This window comes from Corylus avellana, chromosome ca2 (assembly GCF_901000735.1).
Source record: "Corylus avellana chromosome ca2, CavTom2PMs-1.0".
In the NCBI taxonomy this organism is placed as follows: Eukaryota; Viridiplantae; Streptophyta; class Magnoliopsida; order Fagales; family Betulaceae; genus Corylus; species Corylus avellana.
In genome coordinates, this window is record NC_081542.1 from 10,205,388 (window position 1) to 10,230,315 (window position 24,928).

General features: G+C 36.4%; 2 protein-coding genes across 3 annotated transcripts; one reads left to right on the forward strand and one right to left on the reverse strand.

Moving 5' to 3' along the window:
- Window positions 1-5,456: 5,456 nt before the first annotated feature.
- LOC132171220 (protein TRIGALACTOSYLDIACYLGLYCEROL 3, chloroplastic-like) lies at window positions 5,457-16,793 on the forward strand. The gene is made up of 11 exons (XM_059582484.1): window positions 5,457-5,487; window positions 5,899-6,266; window positions 6,947-7,075; window positions 11,689-11,784; window positions 11,920-11,997; window positions 12,123-12,184; window positions 12,293-12,368; window positions 12,872-12,979; window positions 15,403-15,578; window positions 15,670-15,754; window positions 16,200-16,793. The coding sequence occupies exons 2-11, from the start codon at window positions 6,063-6,065 to the stop codon at window positions 16,236-16,238; spliced, it is 1,053 nt and encodes a 350-aa protein (XP_059438467.1). The 5' UTR covers window positions 5,457-5,487; window positions 5,899-6,062; the 3' UTR covers window positions 16,239-16,793.
- A 3,796-nt stretch (window positions 16,794-20,589) lies between these two features.
- Window positions 20,590-23,514, reverse strand: LOC132171942 (receptor-like protein CLAVATA2). Of its 2 annotated transcripts, none has more exons than XM_059583358.1 (2): window positions 20,992-23,514; window positions 20,590-20,844 (listed from the first exon to the last, which is right to left on the reverse strand). In XM_059583358.1, the coding sequence occupies exon 1, from the start codon at window positions 23,188-23,190 to the stop codon at window positions 20,998-21,000; it is 2,193 nt and encodes a 730-aa protein (XP_059439341.1). In that variant the 5' UTR covers window positions 23,191-23,514; the 3' UTR covers window positions 20,590-20,844; window positions 20,992-20,997. The 2 variants fall into 2 exon arrangements, with proteins under 2 accessions (XP_059439341.1, XP_059439342.1); XM_059583359.1 differs by lacking the exon at window positions 20,590-20,844 and having other exon boundaries at window positions 20,962-23,193; window positions 23,375-23,514.
- Window positions 23,515-24,928: the final 1,414 nt, after the last annotated feature.

Genomic DNA, 24,928 nt, shown 5'->3' on the forward strand with positions numbered 1-24,928 from the left:
GGAAGATGTGGGAACAGACTTCGGTGCAACAAGAGGAAACAGATGCGAGTCCAGCTCCCGCGTCTGAAGCATATGTGAGGTGGAAAGCTCCTTCTATGGACACGTACAAATGTAATTGGGATGTGGCTGTGAAATCGGATGTGAGGGGGGGGGGAGTTGGTATCATAATCAGGGATTATATGGGGAATGTATGTGCAGCATCTTGCCTGTGTCTAGAGGGCAGTCCAGACCCTACCGTAGCAGAAGCGATGGGAGCCAGGTGTGCATTGGAATTTGGTAGAGATCTAGGCTTCCAAAATATTATATTGGAAGGGGATTCAAAAACAGTGATCCAAGCTATTGTTGGGAGAGATCATTGGTGCAAATTCGGTCAAGTGATTGAAGATATCCATGTTATAATGGCGGGATTTAGGAGCTGGAGGGCGGAGCATGTTAAAAGAGAAGCAAATGAAGCAGCTCATGGTTTGGCGCGGGCAGCAGGGATTACAGGGGTTTCTAGAATCTGGATGGAAGAAGTCCCTGATATTGTTCAACATATTGTTCTCTTAGAGCAATCGTCTCTTGGAGTTTTAGAGCCTCATGCTCTTGATATTTAGAGTTTTGACTCTAGATGTTTTGTACTATTTTCAGAATTTTTGAATGAGATCAGATTTTATTCAAAAAAAAAAAAAAATGAGAAAAATAATGGCGTTAAAACCTAGATACCAAAAGGGTATTTAACCCTTGATTTAAATTTACTCCTTAAGTTTTCAATTTTAAAAATAAAGTCATTATATTTTGCCTAAATTTCAAATAGATTCATCTGTCACTTTACCGATGAAGTTAATGGGTTGCCATATGCAATGTGTGTCTCATTTGACATGCAAGCATCTATGTCAACAGTCAAATATCAATGCCACATCAGCAAGTCACATTTTCTCATAAAAAAAAAAAACAAAAAAAAACAACTCTAAATGGGTGAAACTAATTTGTTTGAACCACTTTTAGAGAAATAAAAACCATTTTTTTGTCATTGCCCCATTATGAATTAACATAATCCTCATTGCTCCCGTTCGTTGGTACTCAAACCATTACAGTGAAAAGCAAATTCTGACCCCTACGCGGAATAAATAATTACAACAAATTATAATATCAAATGAAATTTATTGTAATCACACAAGCGTCAAACCATACAAATACAAATCATTCAACACACCAACAACATGAATTTTGTTGACAAAGAGGAAAATTTTGACAAATCAAGAAAAAATCTTTTTGGGACAGCCAAACACATGAATTCATTACGAATAATAATTACAAGGATATAGACACTTACAACATGTAATGCTAAGACTCCTTGTGTAGACAAGCTCTTCACTCACTTCCTTACCTCCTAAATAAGCTGATAAGCGCTGAATGTTGTACATTTAAGCCCATTAACTCGCATATGTTAATTCCTTAGCATTGTATTTTTTTTATTTTGTGTTATTTTATTGTTTTCAAGTTTAAAATAAAGATACAAGAAATTTCATTGATTTTGAGCTTAAAGCACACTTTGAAAAGATTTAGAAGATGTCGTTAAGCTTAACCAATCATAATAGAGGACCTATATGATGTGGTTAAGTTTAATCAAATCAAGGAAATAATTCAATTGAAATTTCTCTAATTTGAGTTAAAATCGGATTGTGGTGAAACCAGTGGCATTGGAAAGCTAACTCAAAATACTATAAATCATTGTGAAATAAGATTTTCCTAATTCAAGCGTTTGCTATGTCAAAATCGTCCCACAATATAAGGATGCAAATTTAGACGAATCTTATTCCGATTTGTATTAGGATTGCTTCCTAATTTGATTAGGAGACTTAAGTATGGTTTTTCCGAGATTCCTAGGGCTTCTAGGGTTTGTTTTACACCCTATAAATAGGCTTCTAAGCCTTGAAGAGATGTGTGCGTAGTTTTAGATAGAAAATATCTTCTTGGAGGCTTGGAGAGTTGAAAAGAAGAGGAACATGACAAGAGGCCATCCCAACACCAAGATGAGCAACTAATTCAGTAATAGGGCGTTGATATAGTCATTTTCAAGTAATAATGATTTAATTGTATTTTAATTTGGGTTTTTCTATATGCATGATGGTTGTATAACTATGAGAATTGATCTTAATGTTTATATTCAATCATTATTAAATTATTCTCTTGTTTTAGAAAGTTCTTTTTGTTCATTGAACTCAATCCTTCATATTTTCTGTGATTATATGAATGATTCTTGTACAACGGTTTTAATTGACATATGATCAACAGGATTTGATAAGGCATGCCTAAGGAAGACGGATTGTACTTCACTCTAGTTTAGTGTAATTTAGGTAAACAATTCGTACAAACCGAAGATGAGTTATGTTTATCCCTCGATTGTGTGTAGCATATTAAGGAATTAGATAATACATACTTAAGGAAGATGGATTGTACCGCATCTTAGTAATTAGGTGGACGGTCTGTGCCAACCAATGATAGATCATACTTATTTCTTAACGATGGTATTTTCTTGACTACTCGAGTGAGACAAGCCATATACCATGCATAGTATGAATTTTCCTTATTAATTTATGATCGACCATTGTTATACGATTAGTGGTGAAATTAACCCCTTATTCTTTCTCTCATTAGTCATTACTATCTATCTTTACTCTTATGCATTTATTTTTATAAAACAAAAACAATCAAACAAATTTCTTTTAATTAAGTTATATTTGATCTTGACAAGCTTAATAACAACGCAGTACAGTTCTTGAAGTACAATACCCTCAATATAGCCATATTCTACAAGGATTCATTCTATTGTTAGTAGTTATTTTATTATTGGTATTTTTGTACACAAAAAGACCACATCATAGGCTCTAGCTTCTCATTGGTTAGACTTCTTATGGACTCCTTACTGACCCACTAGTAGACTTTATTGATGAATTGAACCTGAAGTAGTACTATTGTTTGATCCAAATTCCAAGAGAATGATGTGGAAGACAAGACAAAATTAGTCTTTTAAAGACAAAATCAAGTATGTTCTGCACGACAACGTCTTAACATGTTAAAGGCATATCCAAACACAATTAGGGTTTCATGCCTAAATCACCTGCCAGGTCCAAACATTAGCCCACATGGTAAGGAACACGCACTCTTGGATCTCCACTGATAAGAGTCGAATGTTAGATATTTAAGCTCCTTAATTTACATATGTTAATTCCTTAGCATTGTTATTTATTTGTTTTTGTGTTGTTTCAGTATTTCCAGGTGTTTAAGGAAGAATACAAGAAATACTATTGATTTTGGGCTTAAAACGCACTTTGAGAATCTATTGACAGAATTGGGATCAAGCCCACTCAACCCTAGGCTCGAGTGCACTCGGCCTTCCAGAACGCGCTAGAAGCCCAATTCCACCTTGGACAAGATTTTCAGTCTTAGTCCAACTAGGAGGCTGTTTTCGATTTTTCTAGGACTTCCAGGGCTCAAAGGGTTTATTCTACTCCTTATAAATAGGCCTCTAAGCTTTAAAGAGAGGTGTGCTTAGTTTTAGATGAAAAATATCTTTTTGGAGGCCTGTCCTATAAGGATTCATCCTATTGCGAGTGTTAATTTTATTATTGATTACTTTTGCACACAAAAAGACTACATTAATTTTTGGCGTCGTTGACGGGGACTAAAAATTGATGTGTTTTTTTTTTTTTTTTTTTTTTTTGGTGCAAAAATAATTAATAATAAAATTACCACTTGCAATAGGACGAATTCTTGTAGGACAGGGTTATATAGAGGGTGTCAAACCTCAAGGACTGCACTGGTGTCATTATCAAGTTTTTTAAGATCAAATATAACTTAATTAAAAAAAGTTTGTTGATTGTTTTTGTTTTGTAAAAGTAAATGCATAAAAGTAAAGATAGTAGTGATGAGAGAGAATATGTGGTTGATTTCACCACTAACCATATAACAATGGTCAATCATAAATTAATAAAAAAAATTCATACTATACATGATATATGGCTCATCTCACTCGAGTAATCAAGAAAATATCATCATTAAGAAATAAGTATAATCCATCTTTGGTTAGTACAAACCGTCCACCTAACCATTAAGATATGATCCATCTTTCCTAAGTATGGATTATCTAATTTCTTAATAGGCTACATATAATCAAATGATAAGCATAACCCATCTTCGGTTAGTACGAATTGTTTACCTAAATTATACTAAACTAGGGTGTAGTACAATCCGGCTTCCCTAGGCAAGGCCTATCAAATCCTATTGATCATGTGTAAGTTAAAATCATTCATATAATTACAGAAAATATGAAAGATTGAGTTCAAGCAATATAAAAGGCTTTTTAAGACAAGAGAAAAATTTCATAATGATTAAATATAAGCATTAAGATCAATTCTCACAGTACAACTATCATGCATATAAAAAAAAAACTCAAATTAAAATGCAATTAAACTATTGTTACTTGGAAATGGCTACATCAACGCCCTATTATAGAATTAGTTGCTCATTCAGGTGCTAGGATAGCCTTGTGCCATGTTCCTCTTCTTTTCAACTCTCTAAGCCTCCAAGAAGATGTTTTATATCTAAAATTAAGCACACCTCTCTTCAAGGCTTAGAGGTCTATTTATAGGAGGTGGAATAAAACCTACGAGCCTTGGAAGTCCTAGGAAAAATGTAGACAGTCTCCTAGTTGGACTAGGAGGCTGAAAACCTTGTCCAAGGTGAAATTGGGCTTCTGCCGTGTTTTGGAAGGCCGAGTGTGCTCGAGCTCAAGGGAGATGTGCTCGAGTGCATGTGTGCTCGAGCTTAGGCAAGAAGGCGCTCGAGCACAGGTGCGCTCGAGCCTAGGGTTGAGTGGGCTTATCCTAGTTATGCCAGTAGCTTCTCAAAGTGTATTTTAAGCCCAAAATCAATGGTATTTCTTATATTCTTTCTTAAACACCTTAAAACATTATTCTCAAATGTTTTCTGTTGGAAAATATTTTCAGCTTTAAGAAAATGATTTATGCTAAAACATTTTTTATTGTTTTTGGCTCGTACGAAAAATTTCCGACTGAGAATGAAATGCGAACTTTGGTGGCAGTTGAGAATGAAATGCAAGAAAGAATGAATATGAGAAGAAAAAGCTTAAACTCGAAAAATTGTTTATGATTTTAAAAAAAGGAAACCATTTTACGGAAATTAAATTTTTTTTTCTAATTAACCAAAAATATTTTCGGTTTGATTCCAATTTTCAAAGGTTCTAAACACTAAAAAATAAAAATTTCAAAAAACAATTTACATCGAAACAACAATAATAGTCTTATAATAATATTTTAATAATCCTTTTGGACACGTTTTTTTTGCTCAAACTAAACTAGAGGTTGGGATAAGAAGATCCTCCTAGTCACATTCCTTCGGTGTGCATTGTGTTTCAAAAGAAAAGCAAAAAGTAAAGAAACAAGCTGAAGCACCGGCACGCGTTCTCTCTTTGAAAATTCTCGAGTCAGATATCTTAGCCCTTTGTTTTTCTTATCATTCTATACCTTTTTTCAACTTCTCTTCTTGGAAATTTCTTCGTTTAGCCTGGAAATTTGCAGAGGAAAAAATAGATAAAAGGAAATGATTTATGACTAAATAGAATATAATAACAAAATTATTTCTACCTAACCATGTTGGAAGAATTTAAAAAAAAATAATTAAAAAACAAAATTTTTAGTTTCGTAATCATCATTTTTTCTTTGATTCTTTTCTTAAGAAACAGAGGGAGGAACACGGTTTCTTCTCCTTTAAAAGCGTCTCGGGACTGCATCGCATTCCTGTCAATTTCTTCCATCTAGACAGCCTTTGTGTCCCTCGTCGGTGAAAACCCATTTCGAATGTTGAGATTCAATTGGTTTTTTTGTTTTCTATTAGGGTTTTCGGCCAGTAATCGATCTGGGTCTGCTTCAAACTCTAAATTTCCGCTTCGCGGAGCCTAAGTTTTCTTCCGAAGGTGTTTTTGGCTGGAATTTCGATCTGGGTCTGCTTCAAAAATTTGCGATTTCGCGATATTTAGAACCCGATCAGTTCGGAAAAGGATGGCTTCATTGTTGGGTTCGGCTTTGTTTCCTCTGACTCTATCAAATGGCGCTTCTCGGTCCGCTAGAAATGCAGTGTCTGGTGGGGGGAGGATCACTTCGAGTTGTTTTAAGCATATGAAGGAGCAGAGAAAGGTTGTTTGCGCTTGCATGGCGCCTCCACGGGACTTGAGAAGAGATGAATCCTCTGCTACCAAATTCAATGTAATTATCTGCATTTGAAACTCTCAACATTGTTGTTTGTGTTGGATTTTTTAATGATTATTTGGTAGTTCCTTCAGATTGGCTCATATGCAAAAACAATTTGTTCTATTGTTTAATTTCAAATGCTAACAGTCAAATTTGGTTTCATTTACATCATCATACCGTCTTTTTGGAGATGTAATTTGTGCTATTATCTGTGTAAAATTTATATGTTGTAGCTGACACTGATATCTATTGCTTGTCCATTCTCTCGTGATTTTCTATGTTATGGATGATAACCAGTTTATTAAGCTTTGGTCAAATTCACGAGCAACTCGTCTTATTGGATTTAGATTTAACTGATAGATTCTACGTTGTGTTTTATAACTTTTGCTGCAGTTAAATCTAGTTACATTACATCTTATATTTTGTATTATAATCAAATTCATTTGTCTTTATTTTACTTCCTCTATTTAGCATTCAAGTGATATTGAATTTTCACATTTTGTTCATGAATTTTTGTTTTGATTAACATATTTGCTTCATTTCTTTGTTAGTTGGATTCATGATTTGTAAATGTGTATGAATGCACGGATTCACTTCGCATGTTTCTAGTTTTTTATTTTTTCCTTTTTAAATTTAAGTTGGACTTTTAATTTTAATTTTCTTTTTATGGTGGCTGACAAGGATGATCTTACTAGGATTCATTTAAATCAGAGAGTTTAAGCTCTGTACGGGAGCCTGAGGATGATTCTGATGTTCTCATTGAGTGTAAAGATGTCTATAAGTCATTTGGCGAGAAGCAGATATTGAGAGGTGTGAGCTTCAAGGTGAATTTTTTTTTTTTTAATTCAATTTCATATTATCTATCTTCAGATTGCATCCATTCAGCTCATTTCCAATAATATAGATCAAACTGCATGAAGTTGATGTTGGGGCCTTCCTCCTGACTTTATGAGTTAAGAGATTTGGAACATATATAACACATTCCAAATTAAACATTCAATTCGTCTATGAGGAACATCATTGCATAGCTCATGGATTTTTTACATTGAGAAGTGTGCGCATATATATATATATATATATATATATATATATATATATATTGATCACCAAAAAGTTGTTACGTTGAAGGTGACAAATAGACTCACCCAGTGACATGCAGATTTTTATTATAGGCTTAATTTTTCATGATTATTCTTGTGTTTGAATTGCTCACTGATTGACTATCTGAAGTTATGTGTCTTTTGGAGCTAGAAATCTGTTGCATATAATAGATGCTCATTTACAATCGTTACAGGTCATCCGAAGGATGTTGTAGAGAGATCAGTAGAAAAGAGCTTCTGATAAAGATACTATTTTTACTAGGAATTATTTGTTGCTGATATATTTTTGCTAGCTCACTATCAATGCCCCTACACTTAACATTGTATTATGCATGAATAATTGAACTTGTGATTTCATTCCTTCCAAATGGATATGGTTGAGCCGGGAACACTGGCCTCAATTTTGATCATGAAGCCCTGGCTTTTGCATAGGTAAGTAGACTGTTGGATCGACCCCTAGATTCCTGGAATGCAGTTCTTGCAGGCTTGCAGCTCTAGTTTGTATACTTAAAAAAGTTGTCCAACTTGGACTGCTGTAGCATTGTCCCATCAGGGATCCATAGGTAGTATGAGTACTGCTTTAGGATTAGGGTCAGGAGTTGTAGTCCACTTGTCTTATGAATCTTTTGTGGGTAAGGTACATTGATGGGTTGTTAGTTGCATTTTTGAGAACAAAGATTTATAACATGAATCTTGAGTCTAACTTTCATAGTTATGAAAAATATTAGTCTTCACTGGCTATGGTCCTTTTGTCACATAATTTTTGATTTGGCTCTGTACCCAGGCTATGTAGATACACTTGGTCCAAATTTTAGTTTGGAATATGCGTTAGGAGTACGGCCTATGTTGAGATAACTTACTATTTTCTCTCATTCCAATTGACTAAGAGCATACTAAAAATTTTGGAATCTTATAGTCTTGGTGCTTTTGGGGATCAATACTGGGCAATTTTGGTTGGGAGGAGATCTCTTGCATACTTGCAATGTGCTGCTGTATTATAGTTATTTCTTTGATCAGTCACTCCATTTCCTTACGACCATGTCAATTGCTTTAATGACTGAATTCAATGAATTTGATCATTAAAGGGTTTCAAAGTTGAGGAGGTTTACTTTGAATTTATGTTGGTTTATGTTATAGATGTGGATAAGTTACTTATTTTCAGGTGACAAGTACACTAAATTCTTTCACTCTATAGCCAACTCTAACAGAAGATATAACTCTATAGATACCCTTTTGATTGGGGATAGTCCTTCTTCAAATCAGGACGAGATTAGTGAGCACATTGTCGAGTTCTATCAAAAAGCTATTTTCTGAGCAATGCAGTTGGAGGCCTATGGTAGATGGTATTTCTTTTGATACCATTTTGGAGGTTGAGGCCAGCTGGTTGGAGAGAGATTTTGAAGAGGAAGAGGTTAAAAAGGTTGTGTCTAAGATGAATGGCAATAAGGCGTTGGGCCCTGATGGGTATTCTATGGCCTTCTTCCAAACATGTTGGGATGTTGTGAGGGAGGATATTATATCTTCTGTTTAGTGCATTTCATGCCAAAGGGATGTTTGAGAAGAGCCTCAATGCTACATTCATTTCGCTTATTCCGAAGATTCCCGGTGCCATCAATCTCAAAGACTTCTGCCCGATTAGCCTTGTGGGAGGTATCTATAAAATCATAGCCAAGGTTTTAGCAAATAGATTGAAGGTAGTATTGGACAAGATTATTTCCAAGACACAATGCTTTTATCAAAGGTAGGCAGATTCTAGATCCCATCTTGATTTCTAATAAATGCTTTGATAGTAGGCTGAGATCTGGAGAGCCCAGGGTTATTTGCAAAATGGATTTGGAAAAAGCTTATGATCATGTGAACTAGGGCTTCTTGATGTACTTGCTAAGGAGGTGTGGTTTTGGAGGGGTTTGGTGTTCTTGGATACAACATTGTATTTCCTCAGTGCGGTTATCAATTTTGGTAAATGGTTCTCCTAAAGGTTTTTTTAGCAATTCCAAAGGATTACGACATGGGGACCCCCTCTCTCCGCTGTTGTTTGTTTTTGTGATGGAGGCTTTGAGTAGGATGATTTATGCGGCTATTCATGGGGGGTTGATAGAAGGCTTCAAGGTCGGTAATACTACCGTCTCTCATCTTCTTTTTGCCCATGATACCCTGATTTTTTGCAATTCTATGCCCACCCAGTTATGCTCTTTGCGGAGTTTTTTTTGCTGTTCAAAGTTGCCTCTGATTTGAAGGTTAATTTGGCTAAGTCGATGTTAATTCCTGTGGGGAATGTGGAGCAAGTGGATTCGTTAGCCAGTATTTTAGGGTGTGGGGTTGCCACTTTGCCAGTGAAGTACCTTGGTCTTCCGTTGAGAGCTTCTTTTAAGGCTAAGCATATTTGGGATGGTGTTATAGAGAAAATAGAACATCAGTTGGCCAGTTGGAAAATGTTGTATTTGTCGAAGGGGGGAAGGGTCACCCTTATCAACAACACTCTTGCTAATTTGCCCACTTATTACTTGTCTTTATTCCCTATACCGGTGAGTGTTGCTAAGAGCATTGAGAAGCTACAGCGCAATTTTTTATGGGGAGGTATAAGTGAAGAGTTCAAGTACCATTTGGTGAAGTAGTCGAAGGTTTGCACTCCGATCAAGGAGGGAGGGTTGGGTATTAGAAATTTATTGGTGTTCAATCGCGCTCTTCTAGGGAAATGGTTGTGGCGTTATGGGTCGGAGAGAGAGGCTTGGTGGAGAGTTGTGGTAGATTTGAAGTTTGGAAGTTTATGGGGAGGGTGTTCTCTTGAGCCTGGAGGAGCGTATGGGGTGGGGTTGTGGAAGAATATTTGGAAAGGGTGGGTTACTTTTAAAGGCTTTACTAGATTTGTGGTGGGGAATGGGACTAGGGTTAGCTTTTGGCATGATTGGTGGTGTGGAGATACGGCTCTCAAGACAGCTTTCCCGATTTTATTTAGTATTGCTTGTGCGAAGGATGCCTCAGTTGCAGATAATTTGGAGGTGCTGGGTGGTTCCAATCAGTGGAATGTGAGTTTTTCTCGAGAGGCTCATGATTGGGAGGTGGATGTCTTTGCTTCTTTCTTCCAGAGGTATTGCATGCAGCCAGAGTGAGACGAGGGCTTGAAGATAGATTATGGTGGAGCTCCTCAAAAAGAGGCCTGTTCAAGGTCAAGTTACTCTTTATCTCCTTGGTGAGTACGGAAGGGAGGAGATTTCCCTGGAAGAGTGTGTGGCGGACACAAGCTCCTCCAAGGGCGGCTTTCTTTGCATGGTCAGCGGCTTTGGGCAAAATTCTGAGCTTAGATAACCTCGGGAAGCGACATGTGATTGTGATGAACAGATGTTGTATGTGTAAGAAGAGTGAGGAGACAGTGGATCATCTTCTTCTTCATTGTGAGGTAGCTTCTGTTTTGTGGAGTACTTTCTTTGGCCGCTTTGGTTGTCTTGGGTGATGCCTAGGAGGGTTGTCGAGTTGCTAGCATGTTGGTGGTCCTCGGGAAGGGAAGGGAAGGGAAGGGAAGGGAAGGGGGGTTTGGTGTTTATGGAGAGAGGGAGAAATAATAGGTGCTTTGAGGATTTGGAGAGGTCCTCCGAGGACATATTATCCTCTTGTCTTCATACTTTGTATCTTTGGACTGTAGCGTATGTTTGTCCGGTGTCGATTAGCGATGATGAGTTCCTTGTATGTTTTTCTCATCCTAGTTAGGTGATCCTTTGTATACTCCCAGTGCACTTTGGGGTGCCTTACGTTTTTAATAAAATTGATTTACTTATAAAAAAAAAGTTACGTATTTTCAATATTGTTTTGTAAAGGGTACAATGTGGTATGGACATGGCTTTCTGTCAATTATTCAAAATCTAGGATATGATTCGATAGGAATATGTTAACCGATTAAATGTGTAAATATTAATATGTTTAATATTAACTATAATCCATGTTTGACATTAATAGAAATTCGGGAATTTTAAGGATCCTAACTTTCTAAAGCACTGGACCACATATTTTATGTTTAAACCCTCCCCCCTTTTTTCCTTTAAAAAGTTTTATTTTTCCCCACCAAATGTATCCGTGTGATATCCATGTTGTGTGTATCAATCCTCTATCAGTGGTAAAAATTAAATTTCATATTTGTATATATGTATCCAATGCATACCTTCAGTTGGTGAAAAATATGGTATCGATAAGTGTCAAATATGGGGATACAATGTCTATTTTGAAGTGTCTATGCCTCCTAACTGGGGAAGGGTTGTATGCTGAATTCTTTTGGCTCGAGGCTTTTTCTATTTTTTTATGTGGCACTAATTTCTGTCTATCGGTTTCCTTGTTGCCATGTAAAGATTAGGCATGGTGAAGCTGTTGGAATCATTGGGCCTTCTGGCACTGGGAAATCTACAGTTTTGAAAATTATTGCTGGACTTCTTGCTCCAGACAAGGTAGAGAATTGACGTCTTTCATATGCTCTTACCTTGCTTGATTGGTTTAACTGATTTAATAAGCTTGATTGGATAGACTTTCAATCTGTTACTCATTGGGTGCTCTCAGCTGACTATCTTTTGTTTAATAAGCAGGGAGAGGTTTACATACGAGGTAGAAAGAGGGTTGGTTTGATCAGTGATGAGGAGATATCTGGTCTTCGTATTGGATTGGTAGAGTTTTCTTCTAAAGCTACTCATAAAAAAGAAAAAGTTTTCTTCTAAGCTGTATATGACTTTAGTTATCTTGGCCTCTGAAGTTGTTGACCATTTTAATTTATTTACTATATTTCATACAGGTGTTTCAGAGTGCAGCACTTTTTGATTCTTTGACCGTTCGTGAAAATGTTGGTTTCCTTTTGTAAGAGTCATTTTCCTTTTCTCCTTAGGACTTGTGCAGATAGTGCGAGTTCTAATTTAATAGTATTTTTTAAAAGCAAGAAATCATTAATTTCTGTTAATTGCTTAGATATGAAAACTCAAGCATGCCTGAGCATAAAATTTCGGAGCTTGTGACGGAAACCTTGGCTGCTGTTGGCTTAAAGGTATGCTTCAAATCACTCTGAATATCAGATCCTGGTAGTGTTTCAAACTTCAAATATTTGGCTTGATTGAGTGGGACTAGGTCTGCAATGACCTTTTGTACTTTATAGAAAAGATGTTCAACAAATGAGTTTTCCACAAATTTCATATATTTGAAAACAGTTGGGAAGATTTAGGGACCTAATGAATTAGGATCATCTGATCATTTCAAGTCATTTCAAGTGCTAACCTGGGCGATCTAATTCTTGTAGCCATTTGGTACTAGTTTCTTATCCACTGTATTTGTAGATTGGCAATGTTGATGCACCTTAAAGTATTCCCAATTTTGTAAGTCAGTGGAAAATTGCATTTTGCAAATGCTTAAAAAATGTCTTCACCTGTTTACACCAACAACTATCTCTGCTTGCCCAGCTCCAGTCCTCTTCACTCCCCTCCCCTGCCTTTAGAGATCCTAAATTTTTTAATTTTATTTTTTTAATTTATTCAAAATCTGAGTGTTTTTTAGGATGTTGAGGACCGGTTACCTTCTGAGTTGTCTGGTGGAATGAAGAAGCGAGTTGCTTTAGCTCGATCTATAATCTTTGATACGACACAGGAAGCAATAGAACCTGAGGTATGTTGAAGAAATGAATAGACTCATTGTATTTTTCTCCTACCATTATTTTTCTGGGGCTTTCCTGCATGAGTAGTTGATGATGATAGAATATTTTTCTGAAAATTTCATTTTATTATGTTTTATTTTTTATTGCTGGAATTATATCCTTAGTATTTTCATTCTCGCTTGTAGTATATGTTTTTATCTGTTCTTTCTTGACACAGTTAACAAATTTAGACTGCAGCGCTGCATATGAATCTGGAACCTACCATGATACCAATATTACCTACAACCTACATAGTATTACTTATAAATTTTGATTATCAAGAGTCCTATTTATAATAGGCTGCTCATAGAGTTTTGTACATTTCTTGAATTTAAGGCAAAAGATGTAGGCCTTGTGTCCCAAAAGGTTGAAGCTTCTGCTTTCCTTTTGTTGTAGGGTTTGCATGGGAAAGAGGAGGTTATATATATATAATATATATATTAAAATTCAATATAATGGCCAAAATACCCCTATAACAAATCCCTATCACCAAGATATTCTTTTAACCCTTAGAAACTCTTCTAACACTCCCCTTCAAGTTGGAGCATATTTGATATATACCCATCTTGTTAACATGTCAACTAACTGGTCTCCAAACTTTCATGAATGGTGTAGATATATCTCTACTGAGTATCTTATCTCGAATAAAATGACAATCAACCTCAATATGCTTGGTCCTTTCATGAAAACTTGGGTTAGATGCAATATGTAAAGCTGCCCGGTCATCACAAAACAATGGGTTAGGAATCGGAGTTGAAGAACCCAATCTCCTAGAGAAAATGTTGTAGCCACTTCAACTCACTGGCTTGAGCTGTTGCCCTGTATTCTACTTCGGCACTAGACCACACAACTACTATCTCTTTTTTAAGAATGTGCAATATCTTGTATTAGACTATCTATCTGAGGGAGAATCTGTCCAATTTGTATCAGTAAAACTGTCTACCCTAAGAAGTTGTGTTTGGTTTATGCAATATCCCAAAACTAGGAGCTCTCTTCAAATACGAAATAATATGAGTAACAACTTCCTAATGTGAAACCCGAGCAGTCACTAAGAACTAACTAACAACACTAATTGCATGAGATGCCTGGCCTAGTAATAATAAGATAATTCAAATTTCTAACTAGTCAGCGATACCCGCCAAGATCTTCAAATAATTCCCCTTCATCCTTTAGTAATTTTTTATTAGGATCCATTGGAATCTCAATAGGTCGAGCACCAGAAGACCCATATCTTCTAACAAATAAGTACATACTTTCTCTGAGATAAATTGATACCTACCCAAGAACTAGCAACTTCAATCCCTAGACAATATTGGAGTTTTCCCAAATCCTTTGTATGAAACCTCTGCTCCAAAAATTGTTTCAATCAAGCAATGCCTCCTGAATCATCTCCGGTAATCACAATATCATCTACATATATCACAAGGAGATTATAGCCTACACTAGTATGTAAGTGAAATACCGAATGATCTGTCTAACATATCTGGAGACCAAATTCCAACACCACGTCAATGAATTTTCCAAACCATGCTCTCGATGACTTCTTGATACAATACAAAGCCATTTTTATCTTACGGACACGACCTTGATACTCCCCCTGAGCAACAAACCTAGGTGTTTTGATGCAGCGTGACGTAGTGGGTTCGCAAAAACAACACACACAAGAACTAGAACTCTTCTCGAACCAAAATTCTATCAATGAATTGAGGCAAAAGGTATAAAAAATCACTCTTCAAGTGTTTCCATTTATAAACAATCAAAATAACATCAAAAGTTACGTTCTTGAGTCTCTATAACATGTATTTATAGTAAATAAAACTCTAAACATAGTAGAACATCATATTAAGTTGGTTTTACAAAATTGGGCAAGACTTGTTTGCAAGCTTGTTCGAAGGCAACTGCAAACGAGCAACTCTGTCCAAACTCGTTTGATAGCTTGTTTGAACGCAACTGGATGAGCTATTTTGTCCAGTTGTCCAGTCTTCTCTTCATGGCCTGTTTTGACCTATTTACAAGGTAACCGGCACTGCCTTTCGATGCTTCAAAATGCCGGAATAATTAGAATATGTGCCTTTTTTTATGCATAGTTTCTCTTCTACTTTTTTCCTCTCATCTATGCTATTGAATATAAAAAAAAAAATTCTGGAAAGGGAAGTAAAAGTTGTGTCAAGTGCATGCTGAGAATATCTGGTTGATGATTAGGAATTAATTTTCCAGTTGAACTGATTGTGGTTTGATGTTTGATTATTTCAATGATACTGGGGAAGAGTGTTAATATGGCAGTGTTAAGGGTTAGGGCAAATGTGTCCGGTGTCTGCACATGAACACCTTATAGCAGGGGTATCCTCAATGTTGAATTGACTAGTCGCCTCACATACTTTGTACCCCTGAACAGGTGCTGTTGTATGATGAACCAACTGCTGGACTTGATCCAATTGCATCTACTGTTGTTGAAGATCTCATCCGCTCTGTCCATATGAAAGGTGAGGATGCAGTGGGGCAGCCTGGACAGATTGCTTCCTATGTTGTTGTTACTCACCAACACAGTACTATCAGTAGAGCTGTCGACAGGTTATGCTCTGTCCAAACTCTTCAGTTTTTGTCAAGTTCGTTGCTAAGTGATTTTGCAGTGCTAAATCAAAAGGTTACTTGATATATGTAGGTTACTGTTTCTTTATGAGGGGAAGGTTGTCTGGCAAGGAATGACTCATGAATTCACAACATCAACAAATCCAATTGTTCAACAGGTACTGACAAGAACTCTTAGTTTAAAATTTAATCAAAGTGATGATATATATGCTCACACGCACACACATGTATCAATGTTGAGTTTTATGCATCAGTGAGATGATGGTAGTAGTTTTTTTTTTTTTTTCTGAAAAAAAAAAAGAAAAAGAAAAATTCTCAGTCTTGCTTGGTAATGGTTGTAGTAGTAGTGAACAGAAAGGTGGGGAAACTTTGGATATCCTGAGAAAATAAATGTCTTGGTTTATCCACTGCATTAGTTCCAAAGCAACAAGACCGTTGACTTTCCCAATATGGTTATCATTTTCATTAGCTCTCTCCCTCCCTCTCTCTCTCAATTAACATGATAATCAATAGTATTTAGTTGGAATTTTTCATTTCTCCTTTTATGAAGTTCTTGATCTTCACGATTATTCTAATAAGCAGGTTCTTTAATTGTGTTTTCAGTTTGCTTCCGGGAGCTTGGATGGACCAATAAAATACTAGAACTTATACTGTAGTGGTATATATTAGACGAGACAGTCATTGATTCTTAGGCGTGGGCAGAGTTTCCAGGCAGAAACAGGCCAGATGAAGCATGCAAATTTAGCCTCTGCCCACCATTTCTGTAGGCTTTCTTGACAAGCAATCTTGGAGCTCATCAATGAAGTTTTTGGCTTGTCAGATAAGTTGTGCCCTTGCATCTTTTGTTACAACCTTGAGTCAGAAGTGCCTGCTTTTTAACACACATGCTGAATGGGGGCCAGCAGGGTATCTGCATTGTCATCAATTTCTTGGTAATTTTGCTTCAATTTTTATTTTTATTTTTTGTTGGAACCTTTTTGGCTCCATGGTCAGAAAGACAAACTCATTCTAAACAGATTCATTAAAAAAAGAGAGAATTCATCCTCAACATAAATTTGTAGAAGCGATGATGTTCTAAAGGTTTCAATCCACTTATCTCTTGGATTCAAGGTTTTGTTGGTCACTAGCTGCTGGCATTATTAAATACTAAGAATATTTGGCTGATGAGTGTGATTAGAAAAAACCAGATGGGCCTATTCTGTTTTATGTCAAAATTCCCAAATTCTTTTTATCTGTGGAGAAATAGGTTTTTGTTTAGGTTGTGTTTGTTTTGGTGTGAAAGGTTTTTATTTTATTTTAAGAAAGTAGGAAAGGAAAAGATCTCCCGCACTCCCTCCCTACCGGATAGAGATTCGGTGCAAGATCCACCCCGTCCAGTAGGGCGGCAGGGGTATTGCACCTGATCTTAATCCCTCCCTTCCTCCCATCTTCTCATCCCAGTCAACGACATTGGGGTTTGGCCTGAGAGAAGAGTTGAGTTTCAACGACTACGACACTAGATTTTGTCATTTGGGTCATTGAAATATTTATATATATACCCATTTTTATTTTATTCTTTCCATTCCCGACTGTTTCTGTGTTGGGTTTGTGCTAGTTGAGGGCTGATTTGCCTTGGTGGTTGGGTGTAAAAATAAATTTGTGGCAGCTTCAACCGTTGGCGGATGGTGTTAGGGTATTTTGGGCACTTTGTTTGTGGCGGATTGTATTTTGGAAACAGGTTGAAGAAGAGTTGTATGGATTGGTGAGTGAGGAGGAGGGAAGAGCTCCTCCCTCCTTGGCTGAGATCTGGAAGGCTTTGCAGACACTGCAGAGGGGACATGTCAGATTTATTTTCCATCAAGGAAAGGTCTACATTAAGTAGTTTGTCCAAGAACCACACCATATACAATCTATCTACAAAGCTCCATTTAGAGCACTATTAGCAGTCTCACCAAATTTTATTCACCAAAATAAGACTAAAATTTTATTGGTACTCCTAAATTGAATTAAAAAATAAAAAATAAAAAGGGAAAATTATATTTTACCCCCCCAAGTTTGGAGCGATTTGCAATTCGACTTTCAAAGTTTTAATTTTGGCAATCTATCCCCCTAAAGTTTCAATTTTTTGCAATTTGACCAATTGAATTCAAAACTTTTCATATTGTTCCTAATTTTTTGTTTTTTTTTTTAATAAAAAATTAAAAAAAAAAAAAAAAATCAGGGTGGCTAGGCCATTTGGCCATTTTTGCAAGCTTAAATTTGTTCCTTTTTTTTTATATATAAAGAATAAAAATAAAAAAATAAAAATTATGGGCAATGTGGAAATTTTGAAATAATATTAGTCAAATTGTAAAAATTTGAAACTTTGGAGGTCGAATTGCAAATCGCTCCAAACTTTGAGGGGGTAAAGTGTAATTTTTTCAATAAAAAAATACTAGATGCTCTTGTATAGATTAGGTATTGAGTGCTCTCTAATCAAAATGCTTGGAGAAAAAGGAAAAAAGCAAAAATATCCTATAACTTGGAGACAACGCAAAATTCTTTGTAGACAAAGAAAAAAAAAAATTATTTTAAAAATAGTCTTCAAATATTATGTTTAATTCTTTCAATTCTTGTGTTGATCTTCTCTATTATTATATTTCAATTTTCAGCAAAAGAGCAAAAGTAGATTTGTTAGTTAGTAGTAATTATAGAGATAAGGCATGCGCAAGAAACTTGGTGAGATCATTTGTCAAAAAAACAAAAGAAGCTGCCAGCTAGCAAAGAAGTCAGTCCCCTTTAGAGAAAAAAGCCGAGGGCAACTTTTCTTGTTTTTAGCTCTTAATCAAAAAGGCTATAAGTCCGAGTCAAAAGGCTAACCCTATGATTGTTTAAAGTTATAAGCTTTTTACGAATGCTTATCTTTTTTTTCATATGCTCATGATGAAGAATGAGCATTATTCCAATAGGAAATGCAATATTCATTCTGGTTTTCATTCATAGAAAATGAAAACTTTTTGGAAATTTAGAATCGATCGCCTAACATAAGCCAAACAGTAGTGGTAGGTAGACTTTGAAAAGGGTTATGTTTTCTTATGTAGAAAAGACCAAAAATTTTGAAGGAAAAAATGCAAAATCATTCTCAATAGTTTATTTAATTTACAATTAATTCTTTGTGGTATTAAAACGAACTTATACATCTTTGAAGTATGAAAAAAAAAAGCAATTTAGTTTCTACAATCAAATTTCGTCGAAATATTTGACGAATTCCATTATGTTTTATGTCAGTACCAATAAAATGACATGTGTCACTATTAATTTTAAAATATAAATATATAAAACTAAAAATTTAATTTTTTTTAAAAAGGAAAGAGGATGGCTTGCGAGCTAGGGGTGTTCAAATGGGGCAGTTATAACTGTCCCGCCAACCACTAACCGCTAACCGCCTAGGGCAGTTGCAGTTAGCGGTTTTAGGGGTAGGAAAATGCGGTTAATAACCGCTAACCGCCTATATATATATATATATATATATATATATATATATATATAACATCCAAATCGACGCACCAAAACGGCGTTATTTTCACATTATATGTATGTGAAATATAATGTGGTATGTGATGTTTTCTACGAAATCTTATTCAAAAACATTGCCTAGCCCAAAAAATAGCGTGTTCTTTTCATCTTTTTGAGAACACTTTGGCCCAAAACGTTTAAAATAAGTCCAAAAAATAGGCTCAGTGATGGTCTAAAACATTTAGAAAGTCCAAAAACTCATACAAAAAAATCAGTTATAAAACCCCCGGTTATTGGTTTGAATAACCGCTAACTGCCAGTTATAAAATAACCGCTAACCACCTAGGCAGTTGCAGCTATTAAAAAACCAAGGTGGTTGTGGTTAGCGGTTATAATCAGTAACCGCTAACCATAATCGCTTGTGCAACCCTATTGCGAGCCACCCCCTTCCCCGATGATAGCTACCAAACCAATAGCCACCCCTTCCCTTTTTTTTAAAAAAAATAATAATTAATTAATTAATTTTTTAAACAATGTTAAGGATGATGGACAGTAGGAGTAATGCTAGAAGTCACTCTTGTGTGATGTGGCTTCTAAAATTATCATTGGCCTTATGATTGATTATTATTATTGAATTTTGATTCAATGGTGATTTTAAAAACCCCTCATTCTTAAAGTAACACAAGCGTGACGTCTATAATTATTCATACAATAGTCATGATACTTACAAAATTTTGATTGCACAATTATTTTGGGGGGCCCAACTGGGAATAATGTCCTGAGGTGAGCAAGTTTAGTTGGACGGCATAGATATCTTTGTTTATGTAACTATGACTTGTGTAATTATGATAATAGGTTTTGATACGCAAGTGAGATGTATATTTTGAACACATAATGTAAATGTACACAAATTTCCTTTAAACTAGTTTGGAAGAAATTTCCTTCAGCCTAAGTGACATTAGCAATAAATGACTCTTAATATATATATATATATATATATATATATGAGAGATGACACTTGGCAATTATTAAACTAGGTTTTAAGGAAATTTTTGTCTGTGTAAACAACTACATACGTATGTATAGATGTTTATGCTTAGAGCTCTGGTGCATTTGGTGAATGTCGAGACATAGTTGTAGGGCCTCAAGAAGTTACAAAATACATAATTATTGGGGGCGTTACAGCAACAAGAGCTTCCCCTATATTCGGATTACAAGGGGGTCCTAGGTTGGATGAATTTTCCAGAGTCATTGCAAACAACAGCCTCTGCATTGAGGCTGTTGTTTAAAAACCCCAACGCAGGAGTAGTAGTCCAGGAGTATGGAGAGTGGCCAGAAACCTTGACCTTTAAGGCAAACAAGTGTTTCAGTGAGACCTTTTTGATCTGGCCAGCTAGAAACATAGCATCAGAGGTGAAGTTGAAGTTTTTATGGATGACTCTCTTGCAAGTAAACCAAATAAGGTCACAGGCAACAGGGTGTAAAAATCAAAGTGATGGGCTTCATTAGTGGGGGTGCTGAATAATGATGGACACCCAAAGAAGCTCCCCATGGCTAATGTATCCAGAGGCAAAGAGAACAGGCAATATTAGGGTGCTTAAGAGTTTCATCCTCTTCAGGGAAAAGAGAACAGGCAATATTAGGGAGGAGGGAAGGGATAAGGTAGAGAGATATTACCACTACAAACTAACGATTGATCACTCATCCAGATGGTCCTCAGTTTTGCAGTCTTACTAGAAAATGTGGTCCTGTGGTCAATAAAAGCCCTCTAAACCTTCACAACACATACAGAGATATCGAACCAAGATTAGTTAACATGGAGAAGTGATTGTTTAAGATAAATCCAATCATAACAAGTAAAGTTACCAAATAAAATAGAGCAACAAGAATATACAAGATAAAAGGTCTCACTCTCACATACATTGCATTAAACTTTAGTATGGAGAATGTAATTTCTTGTTCGAGCTGAACAGAAGAGACCAACAACACCAAAGTAGAAACTAACAAAAAAGCTTAGACAGAACACCCAAACAGAAATCGGCCCTTCCACCATTGCATCCTGAAATGTCTTCCCAGGGGCTGCTGGAAGGCTCGCGGAGTCGCACCTTCCACTGGAGTTCTCCACGCACAAGTCGGGATTTCCAGCAAATGCACCTTGAAACCTCCAATACCCTTGTTTCTTGGGAACAAATCCGGAGAAACAATTATAAGACAAGTTCAAAAGGGTCAGATCTTGAAGACTGGAAATGTTTCCTGGGACCTGACCTGATAAAGAATTATGCGACAAATCCAAGGCCTTTAAGCTGCGCATCTTCTCTAAACCTGGAACTTGACCATCAAGAAAATTGTGTGACAAATTCAGGTATTCCAGGCCCTGTAGCCCAAATAGACCCTCTGGAATCTCTCCATGTAACAAATTGTTGGATAAATCAATTCCAACTTTTGAATATAGATGGTAATTGAAGCTTGATTCATTGCTGTCAGAGATGACCACTGAAACTTTGATGTTCACATTAGGCATTATAAATATTGGCTCTCTAGGCACTCTACCAATGTCTCCATTGTTAAAGTTTAAACTAATGTTGAAGTTACCATCCGCTATGAAGCCAGAGAATTTGTTGCCTGAGAAATCTACTGTCTGGATTGCTTCGAAGGTAAAGAGCCAATTGGGTAGATTTCCATTAAATTTGTTCTGAGCCAAGGAGAGAAACCTTAGGTTTGACCATCTGGTTATCGCATCATTCAAGATTCCAGAGAGATTGTTGGAGCTAAAATCTACAAACTCCAGAGATTTACATCCTGCCAAAGTTAGTGGGATCTCACCAGAAATCATGTTGTTGCTAACATCTAGTATCTTCAAGCTATCCAACGCATCAAGCTCCGGATGAATTTCACCAGAAAGATTGTTATTATTGAGTATCAATGCAAGTAGCTGAAAGCACCCAACAATGTTTAAAGGAATTGAACCCGATAAAAGATTGTGTGAGAGATCAATCACTTGGAGATAAGTCAAATTTCCTATCCTTGCAGGAATTTCCCCAGTAAGAAGATTGTGTGAAAGAAACAATGCCTGCAAGCTTTTCAGTTCCGTTATCCTCAATGGAATTTCTCTCGAGAAGCGATTGTGAGATAAGTCAAGAAGAACAAGTCCTGATTTCTCAGTCGTCTCTGCAATCTTGCGTGGTAGAGGACCCGACAAATCATTGTTACTGAAATCCAACACAAGAAGCTTCTCCGAAAACACAAGTCTAGGAGATATCTCATAGTTTAAGTGATTGGATGATAGGTTCAGATGTGTCAAAGCTCGAAGTGAAGCAATACATGTGGGTATTCCTCCAACGATGGAATTGTTAGCTATATTCAAAATATTGAGGGACTGAGTAGAAGCAGAAAGACAAGGCAAAGTACCCGAAAACCGATTGGATCCAAGATTCAGCACAATCAAAGATTGGCGGAAATCGTGAAGATAACCTGATAAATAATTGTTCCCAAGATCCAAATGCTTTAAAGATTTCAAATACAACAAGCTCTCGGGAATTTCCCCTCTAAAAGAGTTGAAACTCAGGTCGATTTTTTCCAAATTTGTTGAGAAATTACCAAGCCACAAAGGAACAAGTCCTACCAAATCTTGGTTCCCACTCAAAACAAGTTCTTTCAAATTCCTAAGCATCATGAGATTGTCAGGCACAACACCAAGAAACCTATTGTGACTAAGATCAAGGGCTTTGAGTCTAGTTAAATTACCAAAACATGATGGGATTGGGCAGCTAAAGTTGTTGTGGGACAAATTCATGTATTCAAGAAATGAAAGTGAGCACAAGTTAGGGTGAAGCTGGCCTGACAGGTTCATGTTGGTCAAGCTGATTGAAACCACCCGGCCGGTCCGGTTCTCACAGGTGAGCCCGGTCCAGATGGTGCAGTTAGACCCGACCCAGCTTGACAAGCTTTGGTTAGGGCGGTCGACCCGTGTTTTGAACGCTAGAAGCGAGGCTCTGTCTCCTGGGTGAAGATCAACACACTGACAAGGGTTTGAGCAAAGCAGCAGCAACAACAGGAGTAGCAGTGCACGTAATCTAAGGCTTTTCCAGGGGGAAAAAGCCGAAACCCATTTCATCTCCATGAGCTAAAAACAGGTGAAATGTGTTATTTAGGGATACTACAGGGATGAAAAGATGAAACCCATTTTCTCCTATGACAGGAACATGGGTTTGGGTGCAAGAACAAGCAGAAACATAAATCACTACCAAAGAAACTGAATTCTCGTACAAGAATGTGAAAACACGAACAGAGACACAGAGACTTACAGCTAGGGAAGGAGCAAGACTGCAACAAGTGCTCCGAGAAAGTGAGGAACAGACATTCTCATTCCTGCGTTGCCATTAGAAGTGAGATTCTTTGGGCTTGGAATTTATAAAGTGAACAAAAAAAACAAAAAAAAAAAAAAAAGAAGCTCTGTGGTTTTCTATTCCTTTTACTTTTCCCACTATTAGCGAATAAGCGACCCATGGGATGCCTTCTTTTCAGACCATCTCTTTATCGTATCAAAACGACTTTCTTCTCCAGGCGCTTGAATGTCACGCTCCGTCAGAGGCCTACAATAAAAAATTGATGATAATGATACCTTTTTTTGTTTATTTTTTTATTTTTTAACATTTATAAATGGACATAAATTTCGCCTCAACTAGTCTGAAAGAAATACCCTTCAACCTTTTTTTTTTTTTTTTTTGAGAAAAGTTGCTATCGCATTGTATTACATCAAAGAGCGTATAGCAAAAATATTCTAAATGCAATGAATCACATATACAATCCAGGGGGGTCATATAACCACACCCTATTAACATTTTCGTGCAAAGCAACAGCAGCTAAAACATGTGCCACATTATTCCCTTCTCTACGAACATATCCCATCTCCCAAATCGGGATAGAACTAAGTGCCAAGAGGATATCTGCTATAAGATGACCTCGACTACTCTCATCAGGACTCCATAAATTTATAGCATCAACCACATTTTTTGCATCCCCCTCCATTTGAACCTGTCTCATCCCTAACTCCTTGTAGAAATGGGCAGTCACAGTAGCTGCCATCGCCTCTGCAAACATGGGATCCAAAAAACCATCACGGGTCATGCATTTTGCCGCCCACATTTTCCCATTTAAAATAGTGTAAACATTTAAAACGTTAGTCTAAGTTATTAAAGTACTATTAATGACATTAAGAATTTAATGTGCATTTTAAATATTTATAGACACTTGGCACTATTTTAAATAGGTTTGAGGATATTTCTTTCAAACTGGTTTGAAGGAAATTTATGTCCTTCATAAATATAATCATAATTTAGAGACAAAAATTTCCTCCAAATTAAATTGAAATTCATTCAACCTAGACTAATAAATCGCCAACATGTGAGAGGCATATATATTTTTTTTAATATGCTTAACAGTCGTTAGTTTCTCCTTTTATTATTGTCTGTAATGTTTTTTCACCTAAAGTGAGAAAGAGGAAAAAAAAAAAAAAAACTCTTTTTCTTTCTCTAAACATTACAGCCACGTCTCAGGTCTCACTTTTAGCAATTTTTTTTTTTTTTTTTTGAAAAATTCAAACTTTTGTAATCAGAGGTGCTAAAGCGGTGTGCACTTTGACTCTTGTGTCGGAGGGCAAACGTGTGTAGTAACTATATTAACACATTAAATACTTCATAATCCCTTCATTAATCTCATACTTATCAAAACCTAGTCCAAACTCAATTTAAATCAACATACACTCGGTCCTCTCTTAGGGTTTTCTCTAGGGTTTCTTGGAGATTCTCGAAAGTGGGGTTTTGTCTTGCCATGCGGCAAGGGTGCGTTTTCTCTCAAAC